This window comes from Lycium barbarum, chromosome 6, assembly GCF_019175385.1.
Source record: "Lycium barbarum isolate Lr01 chromosome 6, ASM1917538v2, whole genome shotgun sequence".
Lineage (NCBI taxonomy): Eukaryota > Viridiplantae > Streptophyta > Magnoliopsida > Solanales > Solanaceae > Lycium > Lycium barbarum.
Window position 1 is genome coordinate 105,526,471 of NC_083342.1, and position 16,781 is coordinate 105,543,251.

At 34.0% G+C, this 16,781-nt stretch overlaps 1 protein-coding gene across 1 annotated transcript; it reads left to right on the plus strand.

Annotated features, from left to right (window-relative positions):
• The first annotated feature begins 929 nt into the window (after nucleotides 1-929).
• Nucleotides 930-2,686, plus strand: LOC132599923 (LOB domain-containing protein 20). The gene is made up of 2 exons (XM_060313083.1): nucleotides 930-1,348; nucleotides 2,170-2,686. The coding sequence occupies exons 1-2, from the start codon at nucleotides 956-958 to the stop codon at nucleotides 2,539-2,541; spliced, it is 765 nt and encodes a 254-aa protein (XP_060169066.1). The 5' UTR covers nucleotides 930-955; the 3' UTR covers nucleotides 2,542-2,686.
• The last annotated feature ends 14,095 nt before the right edge of the window (nucleotides 2,687-16,781 follow it).

The following is a 16,781-nucleotide window of genomic DNA, read 5'->3' on the forward strand; positions in this document are numbered from 1 at the left end:
AGGATTTTTTTTTCTTTCTTTGAAACATCCGAAAACAGTCGAAACTTATAGAACAAAATCTTTCAGAAAAATAGAGTTTAGCATACAGGTTGATTATGCAAGCTTTGTGACAACAGCAAAGAAAGCATGTAATCCTAGTGTAAGTATTGATTCCATGATATGATAACTAAATACGTATGGTTTCCACCTTCCCACACGCCACGGGCAGCATAAATCTTGTGTCTTCCCATCACAGACAGTTCCTCCAATCATAACAAACACTCCCCCAACCTCCCACAAACCATCCCCATGTTATTTTTTCCCAATAACAACTATAACTAAGGGCGAAATTAGGGTATCGTAAGGGGTTCATCTTCGTCAAAAAAGTTACAATACATGTATAAGGTCAAAATATTTTTATCTACATATATAGTAGATGTTGAATTTGCTCTTCTTATATTTTACATCTTTATATGTTGAATTACCTTAGTGAAAATTATATTGGTTTAGCCACTGATTATAATAATTATTATGTCTCGATCTCAAGTAAGTCAGGTTGATCTTATACATATTGCACCACATGATTTTATTTGAATCCATCCCAATTCAATACTATATAAAAGAAAATATTACTATAAACTTTCTATATTTTTACCGACATAAATTTTTGGTATGAGTGAAAAACTCTATAAAACATTATACCCAAAGTAATCATATAGAGACTCTGATTAAAAATCAGTGAACATGCACAACACTCTCTTTGCACGTGCCCCTCACACTCAAGAAGTACATTCCTATTTCCCCCTCCCCCATTACTCAACTCTCACCAACCTTAACGTCTCTACCTTTGCCAAACCCTTCACGAGAGTTACGTGCCTTTGTTCATTATTTTCTTATAAACAACTCTTTTAAACAGCCTTTCTCTTTTAATTATCAGTACTAACTAAACTTTCACTCTCTCCCTCTAGCAAAAGCCATGCATGATCACATGGATGAGCCACCAAGTGATCATGGCACATCGGATCAAAACCGGCGTAAGGGCCCCAGAAAGCGTGTTGCAGGGGCCGTGGAGCCGTCAGTCTCGACGACTCTTGTGGCATCCACGGCCCCTTGTGGTGCATGCAAGTTCTTGAGAAGAAAATGCATCAATGGGTGCGTTTTCGCTCCCTATTTTGGCTCTGACCAAGGCGCGGCTCGGTTTGCGGCCGTGCACAAGGTGTTCGGAGCCAGCAATGTGTCTAAGCTATTGTTGCACATTCCTGCTAACCGGCGGCAAGATGCAGTGGTTACTATAACTTATGAGGCTCAGGCTAGGCTCTCCGATCCTGTTTATGGCTGTGTGTCAGCCATTCTTGCTTTGCAACAACAGGTTTACATTTAGTTTTAGATACCACGAGTACTATAATTTATAACTTTGTCATTTTGATGGTAGAATTATTACTAGTGCATAGCTATATGTGCCGAAAATGGTCAGTCGAATATCTTTTGTCGAAAAATTATAGTATTGCAGATATAGATGGAATATAACTTCATATATATTTTCTTCTTCTTGAATACTCTTAGCTAATTTCTGGCTTTGCCATGATTAATAGTTGTAGTGTTTTTTGTAAACTACTACGTACTAAGACATATTTGAAGGTTGATGAATGGAGTTAAATTGATTGTCATTTTCAAAACTAAGCTGAAGAAGCGGTGGGGTGAGGTTTTGTGTTGATCAAGGACAAAGTTTTATTTCTAGGTCTTTGTCCTAGAATAGTACTTACAGACTTACAGTGAGTATATTTTAACAAGAAGAGGAAACAAAAAGCAGTGTGGTTCATTTGACTAATGTCCATTTTTCGCTGCTTATTCTAATTCCACATCTATTGCAGTTCTTTGAATTTTTTACTGCACACATTACACATGATCTTGCTGAATCCTTTATATTGATCAGGTTGGATATATATTGCTTATTTAATCATATCAGGTACAAAAAACCATACCTTATGTGTTTCTATATAATGCACCTTGATGAAAAAGATCACTTAGTAATTTTTTAACTCTACTGAAATTTAAACCTGGGACTTTATATGTTCTCATTTTACTTTATTAACCACTAGATCATCCCTTGATGCCCAATTACAGTATACATAAGATATGTGAAATATATAGAGGACTGACATGAGCAAGTACAAATGCTAAATTTTGTAGGTGGCATCCTTACAATCAGAGCTAGCATTAGTGCAGACACAGCTAATGAACAGCAGATATGCAGTGGCAACTGTCTTTCAAACTTCACAACAACAACACCAACAACAACCACAAGAACAACACGTTGCAATTCTACAGCCAAGTTACTCAAACAATTCCTCTGTTTCAAACAACAACCTGATCAACAATATCAATAGTGTCAGCAATTTCAATAACTCTTTTGCTTTTGATCATCAGCTGCATGGATCAGATACCTGTACTGCTAATAACTCTCCAAGTTTTGACCCAATTCATCAACTCCATGATGAAGATGATGAGGAGGAGGAAGAGAGCCATAATCCACTTGCTTTTACTAATCACATGTTTCATTGAGTATAGTGTGTTACAAGAACAAAAAGATAATCACACTACACACCTTTAATTTAAAAGTCTTGTTTTACAAATAATTGAGATGTTTTAATTACCATGTCCATAGAAAGTTAACTATATATATATAGTAGACAAGAATATTTCATTGCATGCTTTACTTTCCGACTAGTACTTGAGAATGTTGGATATATACTATTAACCATGTGTTTGAATATAGTATTTATTATAGAACAATTATTTATTCGTTGTTTAATAAAGAATTAAATAGATCATGTACTAGAATGTGTGTCCTTTACTTATATAGTAGATGATTTAGTGTATAGAGTTTAGCTTATACACGGAAGATTAAATCGTCGGTTCTTATAAGTATAAAATTTATGTTCACAATCTAAGATGGAAATTGGACAAAGCCATTGGTATGATTGTAGCCCAAGATTAATATAATGTATCTTCATTATGGGAACGGTATAGTTCCGTCTTCTTGTGCTAGTACATTTTGTATGTATTGAACGGACCAAATAGAGATAAGTGTTTTTGTATTGAATATATAAAACAAATTCTCTAGTTCATTAAATGTACTTATACTCTTAATCTTGATATAATTATTATGATCAATGTGATTTGTTCATTATTTTGATTTATTAAAAGGTACGACTCAATTGCGGGTCTATGTATTCCTGGTGAATTGGATAATGGCAAATTACATTTGTGAAATAATAATTAGTTGATAGAATCCATGTCTCGACTTTGAGATTGATGATACCCCTTTATGGATGCTTATAAGTCTCGTGTGAAAACCCTGCAGGTGGATTTTGTATCCGTCACATGATGTAAGTTAAGCAGAAATATAAAGGATTCAATTAGTCAATGAATTAAATTGTCAGTAATTTAATTTAATTGATTGGTATCTGTAATCTTAACATGGGGAGTTAAATAAGTTTTAATGTATGATTTCGAAATTGAACTGAGGAGTGCAGTTACGATTTTTTGGTGGAATAATTCGCAATTTATTATGGTAGGATTAATTCAGATTTTTTGAATTAATTCCATAATAGGAAGCCTCGTTAATAAATTCGGTGGTCCCTGTTGTGCCCGGATAATAAAGAATTAAATGGAATATTATTTCTTGGTGGAATATAAAAAGACCCAACAGGTTTTGGAAAAGGGTAAAAACCCTAAACCTGTAGTTATAAAATAGGGCTCTTATTCCATAAGGAGGTCAAGGGTTTTACAAGTTTCTACTCTTCTTCCATAGAAATTTGCCCACACGAATTTCACAAATTCTGATATTATTCGGGTTACACAGCAGAAGACCATGGAACTGAAGGATGACGATGAGCTGGATGGTGTGTGCTCGTGGTTGAAGATTCGATTCTTGATCGCGGTCACGCTTCAAGAGATAAGTATCAATTTTATATTTGATTAATATCTTGATTATGTGTTGTATATATTACATGCAAGTTCGATCCTAACTATTTGTTTCCGCTGCGTATGCCTGTATTCCATCAGAGAATACAATGTTTAAGGTAGAATTTCATTTTAAGGTTTATGTTGTTTTTTTAGCACGAAAATAATGAGGGGTGTGAAGCACATTTCATGCTCATCTTGAGATACGGGTTTTCTCCATCTCATTTTTCTCTAGTGCATATATGGATGAGTGACATATACTATTTAATTTTTAAAGGTTTAAGTAGTTTAATAAGCATTTTAACTATAATATAAAGTATGTTTGGGAAAAAGCAATCTCTAAGTTTGGCAATTCTGCTGCAAATATTACTGATGTTAGTTTCTTTTTCAACAATTTCATGCTCATCGTGAAAGAAAAGCTGCTTCTTTTGCCCTGTTGGCTGGAGAGTTTTTCTTTTTCTTCAATTTTTCTCATAGCTGAATATTTCCTTAAACATTTTAAAACAGAATTCTGCTAGCAAAATGGTTAACTAGACTTTTTTTCACGAGTGAATGAAAATAATCGTTTGGCTAACATTTTGTTGAGATTCATTGGCTGGCAACCCCTTTTAATCCCCATTGATTTTTTATAACATTGTTTTCCGCAAAGCAAATCGACTATTGAGCACTGTTGTTATTCCAAAATTACTGATTTAGACGCTATATATGTAATTAAACTTTTTAGCGTAAGCTTCATTGCTTTTTTATTTTTTATAATAACATGATGAAAATTATCTCATCCTTAATTAAGGATATTCAAGTGTAGTGCAGAGAATGTGTATCAATTGTAAAAGAATCAGAAAACTGAAGAACAAAAATATATTTATGAATTACAATTTTCATCACCAAAGATATGAACGTCTGTTACAACGATATATTGTTTACATCGTTATTATGTAAAAGAATAACCATATTAACTTAACTAAACTATTTACATTCAAACTTAGAAATTGATGCTCAGCTTTGGTTGTTACATAAATACAAATAGAAAAGAAATATTAAATTTGTACATGTTAAAGAATTGTCAAACCATTAACAAATGACATATTTGCTTAGTTTCACATACTTTAAAGACGCATTATTTCGTCTCTTCTCGTTTATTAATTAGCTAATTAAGTTAGTTTGGAGGCTCCAACTGAATTAAGGATGTATTCGGATCAATTATTGAATGACAACCGCATATATGAGTTAAATTATTAAGACTTAATGCAGCCTCCTAAACATGTCTTTTATTTTCGTTTTGGCACCTCAACTAAGTATTGTTTCTATTGAATCCCTGAATTCATCCTCAAGTATGTCTATCAAACCCTCTAAATCTGATTTTTATTAGAATCAAAAATTAAATTGTGGTAATGAAGGTGAAGTAATATTTTAGACGTGTGGTAAGCTATTCTTTAGGTCATGGATGTGTCGGTTTCTGCTGGTTTTTCTCTTCCACTGCCTGCTTAATTAAGAGCTTCCACTGCCTGCTTAATTAAGAGCTTCCACTGCCTGCTTAATTAAGAGCTTACTCTTTTTTCCCCCTATCAATTGCTGCTAATCTTAGCTAAAAAATGGTATAATTAAATTAGATATATATTAGCATGTTGCTACATTGAAGATAGAATACTATGTAAGTCAGATTGTGTTTGATAGACACACTTGAGGACGAGTTCCGAGGTTCAATAGGAACAACACTTAGTTAAGATGTCAAAATGGAAAAAAGGAACAAGTTCAGGGGCTGCATATGCATTAAGAGCCCATTTGGCTTAGCTTATAAGTTGCTCAAAACAGCTTATAAGCTGTTTTCAGCTTTTTTTTAGTGTTTGCCTGGTCAGTTTATAAGCCATTTTGTGCTTAAAATAAGCCCCAAAAAATAAGTTGGCCTAGCTTAAAAAAAGTTTTTTTTTTTTTTTGCGGGGATTACCCTTCAAACACGTGGTCTTTAATATTAACCTCTCCGCCTCTTTTAATGAATTTTTCGGATGAAATTACCCCTTACCCTCTTGAACCCTTACTATTTCGTTTTTGCAGTTTTTTCGATTAACGCGCTTTTTCTTTGTCTCTCCGGTTAAATTGTTCTTTGAGTTTTCTCTTTAATTCTACGAATATTTAGGTACGAATTTATAGCTGTTATTGTTATCGTTGTTGTAGTCGATTTTGTTTATTGTAGGTATATTCTTCACCTTTGTTGTTTTTTTTTCCATAATTTTTTTGTATGTAATTGATCGTTTTCTGATTGTAAACTATGATTTTAGTGTTTATTCAAAGTTTTTGTATGTTTTTTTCATGGTTATGTCGTGTTTCCTTTGTTTTTTGGGGCAATTGGCGCGAATGCCCCTCAACATCGCGTTTGAAGGGCAATCCCCGCAAAAAAAAAAAGTGTTTTTTGTGGATTTTTGATATGTGCTTTTGGATTTCTTTGTGTTGAATGTTCTGTGTTTTGATTCAACCTCTGCCTTCAGGTAACTTCTGCCTTTGATTCAACTTTTGCCTTTAGGTCTAATATGTGCTTTTGGATTTCTTTGTGTTGAATGTTCTTAGTTTTGGTTCAACCTTTGCCTTCATGCGACTTCTGCCTATGATTGAATTTTTGCCTTCAGGCCTAATATGTGCTTTTGGATTTCTTTGTGTTGAATGTTCTAAGTTTTAATTCAACTTCTGCATTCATTCAACTTCTGCCTATGATTCAAATTTTGCCTTCAGGCCTAATATGTGCTTTTGGATTTCTTTGTGGTGAATGTTCATAGTTTTGATTCAACTTGTGCCTTTAGGCAACTTCTGCATGTGATTCAACTTCTGCCTTTCAGGCCTGATATGTGCTTTTTGGATTTCTTTCTGGTGAATGTTCTTAGTTTTCCTTCAATATCTGCCTTCAGGCAACTTCTGCCTGTGATTCAACTTCTGCCTTTCAGGCCTAATATGTGCTTTAGGATTTCTTTGTGTTGAATGTTAAATCTGCCTGTGATTCAACTTTTGCCTTCAGGCCTAAGTTGCTTCTGGTTAACTTGCTCAAAAGTAATGCATTAGAGGGCAGAGTTGTGATTCAACATCTGTCTTCAGTTCTAAGTTGTTCAAACTCCTTAGTTTATGTTTAATTTTTTGTTTTTGTAACTAAACTTATCGCTATTCCAGCATGAAATTATTTTTGTAAGTGTTTCTATTCTAGCATGTGTTGTGTGTGTATGGTTTTGTGTATGTTTTTTTGTTTATGTAACTGACCTTTTGTCTATTCTTTGTTATATGATGCAGGTGTGTAGCAGTCCAGTAACTCATTGTATTATGGTACACTTTAATTGTGTCCTTTTTTTTTTTTTTAATAATTTGTTTATATTTGGATTTGTAAAGTTTTGCCTGATGGCCTAACTTGACTAACTTTTGGATTGTAAAGTTCTGCCTTATGGTCTAACTTGACTTCCTTTTTGGACTCTAAAGTGCTGCCTGAAGGCAGAACTTGACTAATTTTGAAGTTGTAAAGTTTTGCCTGATGGCCTAAGTTGACTATCTTTTTTACTCTAAAGTGCTCCTAAAGGTAGAACTTGACTAACTTTTGGATTTGTAAAGTTCTGCCTGATGACCTAACTTGACTACCTTTTTGGACTATAAAGTTTTGCCTGATGGACTAACTTGACTCTAATTTGACTTCTTTTCATATTAATTTTTCTTTTATAGGCAGACGATCTTTTGGTTAAGTTTGAACATTGGTTTGAAGCATGTGGTCTGTGGAGTAGTGATTTTAAATTGAAGGATTTGATTATGTCATTTTTGAGTGTCTCTAATTTGGAGTTGTTAAAAAGGGATGTTTTGGATCTTTTATGGAGTTGGGTGATCTACACTTGTGTGATAATATGTTCCATTGCTTGGTTTTCTCCCAAGTTGAGTCTGGTACTGATAGTGTGTTAAAGTTTATGATATTTGGTCGTAAGTTTGTATTTGATCGCGAATGTTTCCGTCTTATTACGGGTTTGGATAATTGTGGTGGTGATTTTAGTGTTGTTTCTACCAGACCAAATAGATTGTTGAGGCAATATTTTCCAATGAGGATAGAATAAAGTTGTCTGATCTCAAGAGGTTCTTACAGTTTTGTTCAATTAATTGGCCTGCTAGTTTTTGGGCAAAACATACTGATGTTGTTAGGCTTGCTGAGGTCTATATAGTGGAGAGGGTGTTGTTAGGACGTGATGAGCACTGTTTCGTTAAAGATCATATAATGAAGATAATTGATGACGATGTTCTTTGGGTTTCTTATCCTTGGGGTACTCTTGGTTTTGAATGGTTTGTACAGTCAATTCGTTGTTGTTTGAGGACTTTCAAGACTGTGTCATTTAATAGAAATATGACTTATATGATTACCGGGTTTCCTTATGCTTTACATGTGTGGGCAATTGAGCTTTGCCCTATTTTCCGAGGATTTTCAAAGTACAATGGTCTGAAGTTTCCTCGTATGTTGTGTTGGGGTCCATCAAAGCTAGCTCCTTATAATGTTGCTACTGAGAATTTCTTCCATGTTGAAAATGTACGTGTTTTTCAGTTGCTTTTTTCTTTTTATTTTGCTTTTTTGTCATTTTTTTTAAATGTGTCATGTTTTTTTGTATTGTGGTATAGAAATTTAATAGGTTACATATGAACTCTGTTGTTGCTATGGGACAAGAGAGGCACAATTATCCAGTTGCACTTCAATTTGCTTTTGATTCAAGCTCTTGTTCTTCGACTGTGGTTTTGTCACCCCGATCACATACTTGATGTAAGTAGTAATTATGTTTTTTGTCTTCTTTTTTTTTTGTATTTTTGTCTTTTTTTATTTATTTATTTGTATTTTTGCATTTATGGCCTTGTTCAAAACTCCCCTATTATATTTGTTTTAACAAGCAGAGATTGTTGTGTGTGTGTTTCAAACTATATATGCCTTCAGGCCTGACTTGTATTTCAACTTCTGCCTTCAGGCATAACTTACTTAAAAGTTATTCCCTAGAGGCAGAACTGTGATGCAACTTCTGCCTTGAGGCCTAACTTTGTTCAAAAGTTATGCCTTAGAATTTCTGCCAGTACAGGCAGACTTTCAAAACATTCACAACTAAACAAAAGTTATGCCTGTACACGCAGAGTTTCATCAAATTCACAAGTTAAGAAAAAGTTATGCTTGTACAGGCAGAGTTTCAAAAAACACACAAGTTAACAAAAGTTATGCTTGTTGAGGCAGAGTTTCAAAAATATCACATAGTAAAAGAAAAGTTATGCCTGTACAGGTAGAGTTTCATCAAATATCACAAGTTAAGAAAAAGTTATGCTTGTACAGGCAGAGTTTCATCAAATATCACAAGTTAAGAAAATGTTATGCCTCTTGAGGCAGAGTTTCAAAAATATCACATAGTTAAAGAAAAGTTATGCCTGTACAGGCAGAGTTTCATCAAATTCACAAGTTAAAAAAAAAGTTATGCCTGTACAGACAGAGTTTCATCAAATTCACAAGTTATGCTTGTCAAAGTCTGCCTTTAGGCCTAACTTTATGCCTTAAGGTATACCACCCTGCTTGTCAAAGTCTGCCTTTAAACCAGATTATGTTATAAAAGTAAGTTTTAGGACAAGGATTTTGCTTACTTTGTAAGCAGGAGTTGATAAAAAAATGCAAAACTTTACCTGATTTTCTTAACTTTTTTATGTCAACTGAAGTTATTAAAATTTCAGGCCTAACTTGTTCAAGACTCCTTAAGGTTATGTTTGGGTTCTAGCGTAATAATACATGTTTTTTTTTATTTGATTTATCTATATAGGGTGTTATGTCCAGTGTGAATAAGAAACTGGAAGATGAATGCTCTAGTATTGTCAAGCAAGTCACGGTATTGTTTAATTTTTATCATATCTTTGTTTGTATACATGCATTGTACTTTTTCGATTATTTTTACTTACTTTCTTATTTTTGATTATTCTTACTCTTTTGATTATTCTTACTTTTTGTAGGATTGTTTCAATAGCCATATAGAAGAATTGTACTTTTTTGATTATTTTTGTTGTCTTGACTAAAGCTGTTGCTGAATGTGTTGAAAAGACTACTTTAGACAGTAGAATTGACACTTTGGACACACGATTTGTTTCTGTGATCGGCACTACTGAAAGTTTAGTTCAACTCCATCGTGAAAACAAATCATGTTTAGGTTGTGTGTATACTAAAAGAGATTCTGATTTAGCTGATCCGGTAAACTAAGAGGGCAAGTTAGATCCACATTTGCAAACATTTGCAGCAATATCCGGAGAATATGCTTTGTAAATCTACTTCTACGACAAATGATCCCTTGGATATTCTTTGTCATGCTGCTGTTTCTACATCAAGTCAATTGTCTGGTAAAACTCAAACACTTTATGGGGTTGAAATGAAAATTGCAAAAGAAAAGGAAGAGCGCGAAAATTTCAGGCACTTAAAGCATCAATTGTTGCTGATTTTAATGATGCTTATGCACGCGGAGATTATGTGTTGTCTTCTAATGAAGCATCACAAAATCTAAATGAAGTAGCAGTAGATGTTGGAGTTTCTAGAAAACGTCAGAGATCCGAAGATGGAGACAAAGATGATGATGATTTACGTTGTTGGACTTTGATTTCATCGGAAGATACTCTTGTTGAGACTTGATTTCTGGGGACTGATATAGAAAAGTGAATTTCATGTTTTTTTGTGTGTATATGTTATGAAACCACAATAGATGAATGCAAGTGTTATGTTATTGTGTTTTTTATTTTTTTACAATGATGTATACTGGTTTATTTTTTCTGCAGTAAAACTTTGCCTGAAGGTAGAGTTTGCAGTTTGCTCAAACTCTGCCGGGATCAGGTAGAGTGTTTGCAGTCAAACTATGCTTGATCCGGTAGTATTTACAGTCAAACTCTGCCTGAAGGTAGACTTTTGCAACTTGCATATATTTTTCCAAATTCTAATCAACTTATACAATATTTTTTTGTGTGTCATATATGTTATAAAAAGACAATATTTTGGTATGCTGATTTGTGGTTTTTGATGAATGCGCGTGTTATGTTATTGTGTTTTTCTTTTTTTACAATGATGTATACTGTCTGCAGTCAAACTCTGCCTTCGGGGAGAGTTTTGCTAAAAAAACAATAGTCAAATAGGTGCAAGGCATAATTTTTTAAAGGCAAAAGGGTCAAATATACCCCTCTACTTTAGTTTAATGGTTAAATATACCCTCCATTAGTCAAAGTAGATAAATATACCCCTTCCGTTAAGAAAGTAAACAAATATACCCCTCAGTTGACAAAATCCCCAATTCCACCATTAATTACTTAATTTAACTTTAAAAAACTCATGCCTGACCCGCAAATTAAATTCTTTCCACCCAAATATACCCACCACTGCTACAACCGACCCAACACAACCACCACCACCACTTCCACCACCACCGCCACCACTGTTTAGCACTCCCCCTTCCCCGTTACCCCCTAAACAGTTCCAGCAACAATCCGGGAAATGTAAACTAGAGTTGTACCTAACCTTTTTCCTTTTGTTTGAGAGTTGAATAAAAATAAATTCAAAATAGAGTTATTCTCCTTTAAAATCTATAAAGAATGTATAGAAAACCAGTCATTGTAAAGAAGAATGAATCTGTCAACCCCAAATTGACGAAATCGAATTGCATGAAATTCTTCTGTAATATTCTCCTTTCTCTTTCTTTTACCTTTTTCTGTTTTTTCTTTAATCTGTTTATTTCTTTTTTTATTTTGTACTCTGTTTCCAGGAAAAACGTCAGGACTTCTTTTCATTTTTTCTTTAACTTTTCAATAACTAAGGTCTAAGGTGGATAAAAAAAAAAGAAAATGAAGGGAAAATAGTGGTAAAGAAGTTTACCATTGTTGCCGAAACTGTTTAGGGGGTAAGGGGGGAGGGGGAGTGCTAAACAGTGGTGGCGGTGGTGGTGGAAGTGGTGGTGGCTGTTGTGTTGGGTCGGTTGTAGTGGTGGTGGGTATATTTGGGTGGAAATAATTTAATTTGTGGGTCGGGGTGGGTCGGACATGGGTTTTTTAAAGTTAAATAGGGTAATTAATGGTGGAATTGGGGATTTTGTTAACTGAGGGGTATATTTGTTTACTTTCTTAACGGAAGGGGTATATTTATCTACTTTGACTAACGGAAGGGGTATATTTATCTACTTTGACTAACGGAAGGGGTATATTTATCTACTTTGACTAACGGAGGGTATATTTAACTATTAAACTAAAGTAGAGGGGTATATTTGACCCTTTTCCCTTTTTCAAAATAGTCAAGGTTTGATTAGGGGGAGAGTTGTATGCTAAACTATGCCTTAAGGCAGAACTTTTGGGAGGTGGTAAAACTTTGTTCAAAATTAAGCCTTAAGGCAGAACTTTGCAATTTAAAATCTACCTTCAGGGAGAGTTTTGCTAAACAATGCAAACTATGCATTTAAGCTAGAGATTTTCATTGGAACTCTCCCTTAAGGCAGAGTTTACCTTAAAAGGGAGAGTATGACTGATAAGGTAGAGTTTTGCTATCTTCAGACAGAGTTGATTTTCATTGAAATTCTCCCTTGAGGCAGAGTTTACCTTATAAGGCACAGTATTACTGATATTTTTCCAAATTCTAATCAACTTATACAATATTAAATGTGTCCATTCTACACAAGTCCTTGACATTTAAAAATGTATACACATGTTCTTTTACCATTTATTTTAAAACTATTAAAGCATCTTGTATTTAAATTAAAAAATACATCCTTTTTTGGATTTAATGTATACCTTTTCTTATTTTTGTGGTTTTATAATGAATAACCAACTTTAAAAAAAAAAACTTTTGGTGGGTAGAGGCTTAGTTTAATTAAGTAGAATTTTGCTTCTAGCTCTTCTTAATCAGGCATAGTTTCACTTTGAAACTCTGCCTTGTGCCTCTTCAGGCAGAAGTTTACTTTTACTCACATCCAAACTTCTAGCTGAAGGCCTAATTTTGTGCACGTGCCATTTTTTAAAATCCATGTGCACTAGGGTAATTTTTTAACTTTTTTATGACATATATAAATTGCCCGCCCTTTCGTTTTTCCTTCACTTTATTATTCTTTTTCTTCAATTTGAAAACTGCCAATCAATTCGGTGTTTGTGACAAGTTCGATTCTCTCTTTCAAACTTGAATTCTCTTAGTGGAAGTTGCATTTCAAGGGTGAGTTCCTGTTAATAGTTATTTATTTTTTGTGATTAGTTTTTTAATTTAAACGTTTTGTATATGTATTTTAGGTTTTACAAGGGGTTTGTGTGTAGTTTTTCTTTTTCATTTTTCCCCAAATGCCTGTATTTTATTCTTATTTTATGATGGGTATGTGTTTTGGGTGTTGTTGATGGGTTTTCATTCTGTATTTTGTATTTCTATTTGACATTTATTTGTTTTTTTTTTTCGAATTTCAGTGTTTGAAAATGAGTAGTGACAGTGGCAATGTTGATGATCGATTTGCTGATTATTATATTCACCCAAATAGGTGGCCACTTATTACTACTGCGTGGCGAGGGGATGGGAGTTATCTTAAGACTGTTGAGGATTTTTTATCAGTACGACAGTTGAACATGTTGGAAAAACCTCCTTTTGGGAATGTAATGAAGTTGAATAATCTGAAGTTGTCTGGAGTCCTCTTGACAGCTGTTTTGTTGTCCGAAGTTCGCAGAACGGGGGACAACATGTATTTTAACTTCAATGGGAAAGTTGCAAAATTTACAGAAAAACAATTTAAGAAAATCATTGGTCTTCGAATTAAACCTCGAACAACGAATGAAAGTTCTTTATTGAGAAAGTATTTTGAAATCTAGGATGGTAAAAAGAGTTTGAAAATACCGAGTTAAAGGCTTTCATGAAAGACTCTAAAAGTTTAATTGATGCTGTCATGTTAGCTGAGGTGTATATACTAGGACGTGTATTATTAGGTGGTAGACACGATAAGACTGTAAAGTGGGACCATATTTTATATATAGAGAATATTGAGTTATTTGAGCAGTTTAATTGGGCCCATGAGTGTTATAATGATCTTATCAATTCACTCAGAAGTATTTTCAAAAAAGGTGAAGAAATAAAGACCACAAATTATTATTTTGTTGGCTTTATCCATGCTTTTATGGTTTGAATTTGGTCTAAATGGACCTTTTATCGCGAAAAATATTGTGATGTTGTTGGCATAGTTGAAGAACCTACTATGCTGTCATACACGCACAAAAAGAATCAAAAAGAGCGTGCTCCACAATTCAATGGAGTAAAGGAGTTGCTTGTCGATGAAAAGTACTATGAAAAGGTAATGGTTCTTTTAATTTTCTTTTATGTCATATTTGGTTCTTATTTTATTGTTGTCTGGTTTTCATTTTAATAGAGTCATGAAAGAGTTATTGGTGAAAAGCATAATAATGATCATGAAAATGACAATCAAAGCTTTTCGCTGGAGAATCAGGTACGTATTTTGTGTGTTGTCTTTTTGTTTATTTTGGTAATTTTCTTTTGAATCCCATTATTGTGTAGAATTTGATACTATGTCTGTTTTTCATTCGAATAGAGTGATGAAAGATATATTGATGAAGGGAATGATGATATTGATGAAAATATCAGTCAAAGTTCTTCTTCACAACATCATGTTGAGGTACGTATTTTGTGTTTGGTTTTTTCTCTGGCTATTTTTGATTATTTTCTTTTCAAACTCTACTTGAAGAGGCATAATTTTTGTTAAGTTGTGACATTTTGAAAGTCTGCCTGTACAGGCATATTTTTCTTAACTTTCACTCAGTTTTTGTTTGTCAATTGTTTTTTATATGTTGTTGTGGTTCTTGTTTCATTGTTGTCTGTTTTTCATTCGAATAGAGTGACGAAAGATATATTGATGAAGAGAATAATAGTGTTGATGAAAATGACAATCGAAGATGAAAATGACAATCGAAGCTCTTCTCTAGAGCATCGTGCTGAGGTATGTATTTTGTGTTTGTTATTTTGGCAATTTTGGTTATTTTCTTTTGAATTTATTTTTTGTGTAGATTTTTGAAACTATGCCTGTACAGTCATAACTTTTATTAACATTGTGATTTTTCAAACTCTGCCTGAAGAGGCATAAATTTCGTTAACTTGTATGTTTTTTGAAACTCTGCCTGTGTAGGCATAAAGTTTCTTAACTTTTACTGAGTTTTTCCTTGTCAATTGGTTTTATGTTCAGTGGTTCTTATTTGATTGTTGTCTGTTTTTCATTGGAATAGAGTGATGAAAGAGAAATTAATGAAGGGAATAATATTGTTGATGAAAATGACAATCGAAGCTCTTCTCTAGAGCATCATGTTGAGGTATGCATTTTTTATTTGTTTTTTTCGCTATTTTGGTTATTTTCTTTTGAATCCCATTTTCGTGTAGAATTTTGAAACTATGCCTGTACAGTCATAACTTTTATTAACATTGTGATTTTTCAAACTCTGCCTGAAGAGGCATAAATTTCGTTAACTTGTGTGTTTTTTGAAGCTCTGCCTGTACATGCATAAAGTTTCTTAACTTCGTGATATTTTTGAAACTTTGGGTGAAGAGGCATAACTTTTTGTTAACTTGTGATTGTTTTGAAACTCTGCCTGTACAGGTATAACTTTTATTATCTTGTGATTTTTTTGAAACTCTGCCTGTACAGGCATAACTTTTCTTTAACTTTAACTTTTGTTAAGTTGTGGTTTTTTTTGAAATTCTGCCTCTACAGGCATAACTTTTCTTTTAACTTTGTGATTTTTGAAACTCTGCCTGTGCAAGCATAACCTTTCTTTAACTTTGTGGTATTTTTGAAACTCTAGGTGAAGAGGCATAACTTTTTGTTAACTTGTGATTGTTTTGAAACTCTGCCTATACAGGCATAACCTTTCTTTAACTTTGTGATATTTTTGAAACTCTGCCTGTACAGGTATAATGTCCCGACCCAACCCCGGGGGCCGCGACTAGTGCCCGACCTGGACACCCGTATACGTACCTATCAGATATAGTCGAATTGAAACTATGAACAAAATGGAACTTTACAAAAGAACTTTGAAGGTTCATAGCGTCAACATATATGTATATTCAGATACACTGTCTCCTGAGGAGTCACAACTGAGCATATCATGAAATAATACGCAAGTCGACAAGGCTGCCATCACATATCAATATCATATACAAGCCGACAAGGCTACCATCATAGACGAACATCATAACACAGCACATCGTATAGACACAGCTGACAGAACCCATACACAACCCACACATATGTCTACAGACCTCTACGAGTATCAACAGTGCAATATGACGGGACAGGGCCCCGCCGTACCCCTGGATAAACATATACATATACATTATAAGATCTGAACCAAAGGTCTAGACTCCGGAACAACGGAGCTCTCCAAAACAGCTGAGTAGAAGTCCTATGCTGAAGGGTCACCAAACCGACTATCTGTACCTGCGGGCATGAAACGCAGCCCCCCGAAGAAAGGGGGTCAGTACGGAATATGTACTGAGTATATAAAGCATGAAATGCAGTAAAAGGATCATAACTGAAATAGGGATTACCAGAAACAAGTATGACTTTTAAAACATCAACACACTTGCCTTATGAAATGAAAATCATGTATATCAATATCATATATCATATATATAACGTGTCCCGGCCCTCTAGTGAGGGACTCGGTGAATAAAGTCATCATATGCCCTCCTGGCCGCCATAACATATCATCATATCATCACATCATCATATCATATATATATATATATATATATATATATATATATATATATATATATATATAACGTGTCCCGACCCTCTAGTGAGGGACTCGGTGAA

Excerpts from the sequence above, each read along its gene's own strand:
- LOC132599923 (XM_060313083.1), top strand. The coding sequence starts at position 956 with ATGCATGATCACATGGATGAGCCACCAAGTGATCATGGCACATCGGAT. Across the intron at positions 1,349-2,169 it reads TTCTTGCTTTGCAACAACAG|GTGGCATCCTTACAATCAGA; the intron begins GTTTACATTTAG and ends TAAATTTTGTAG.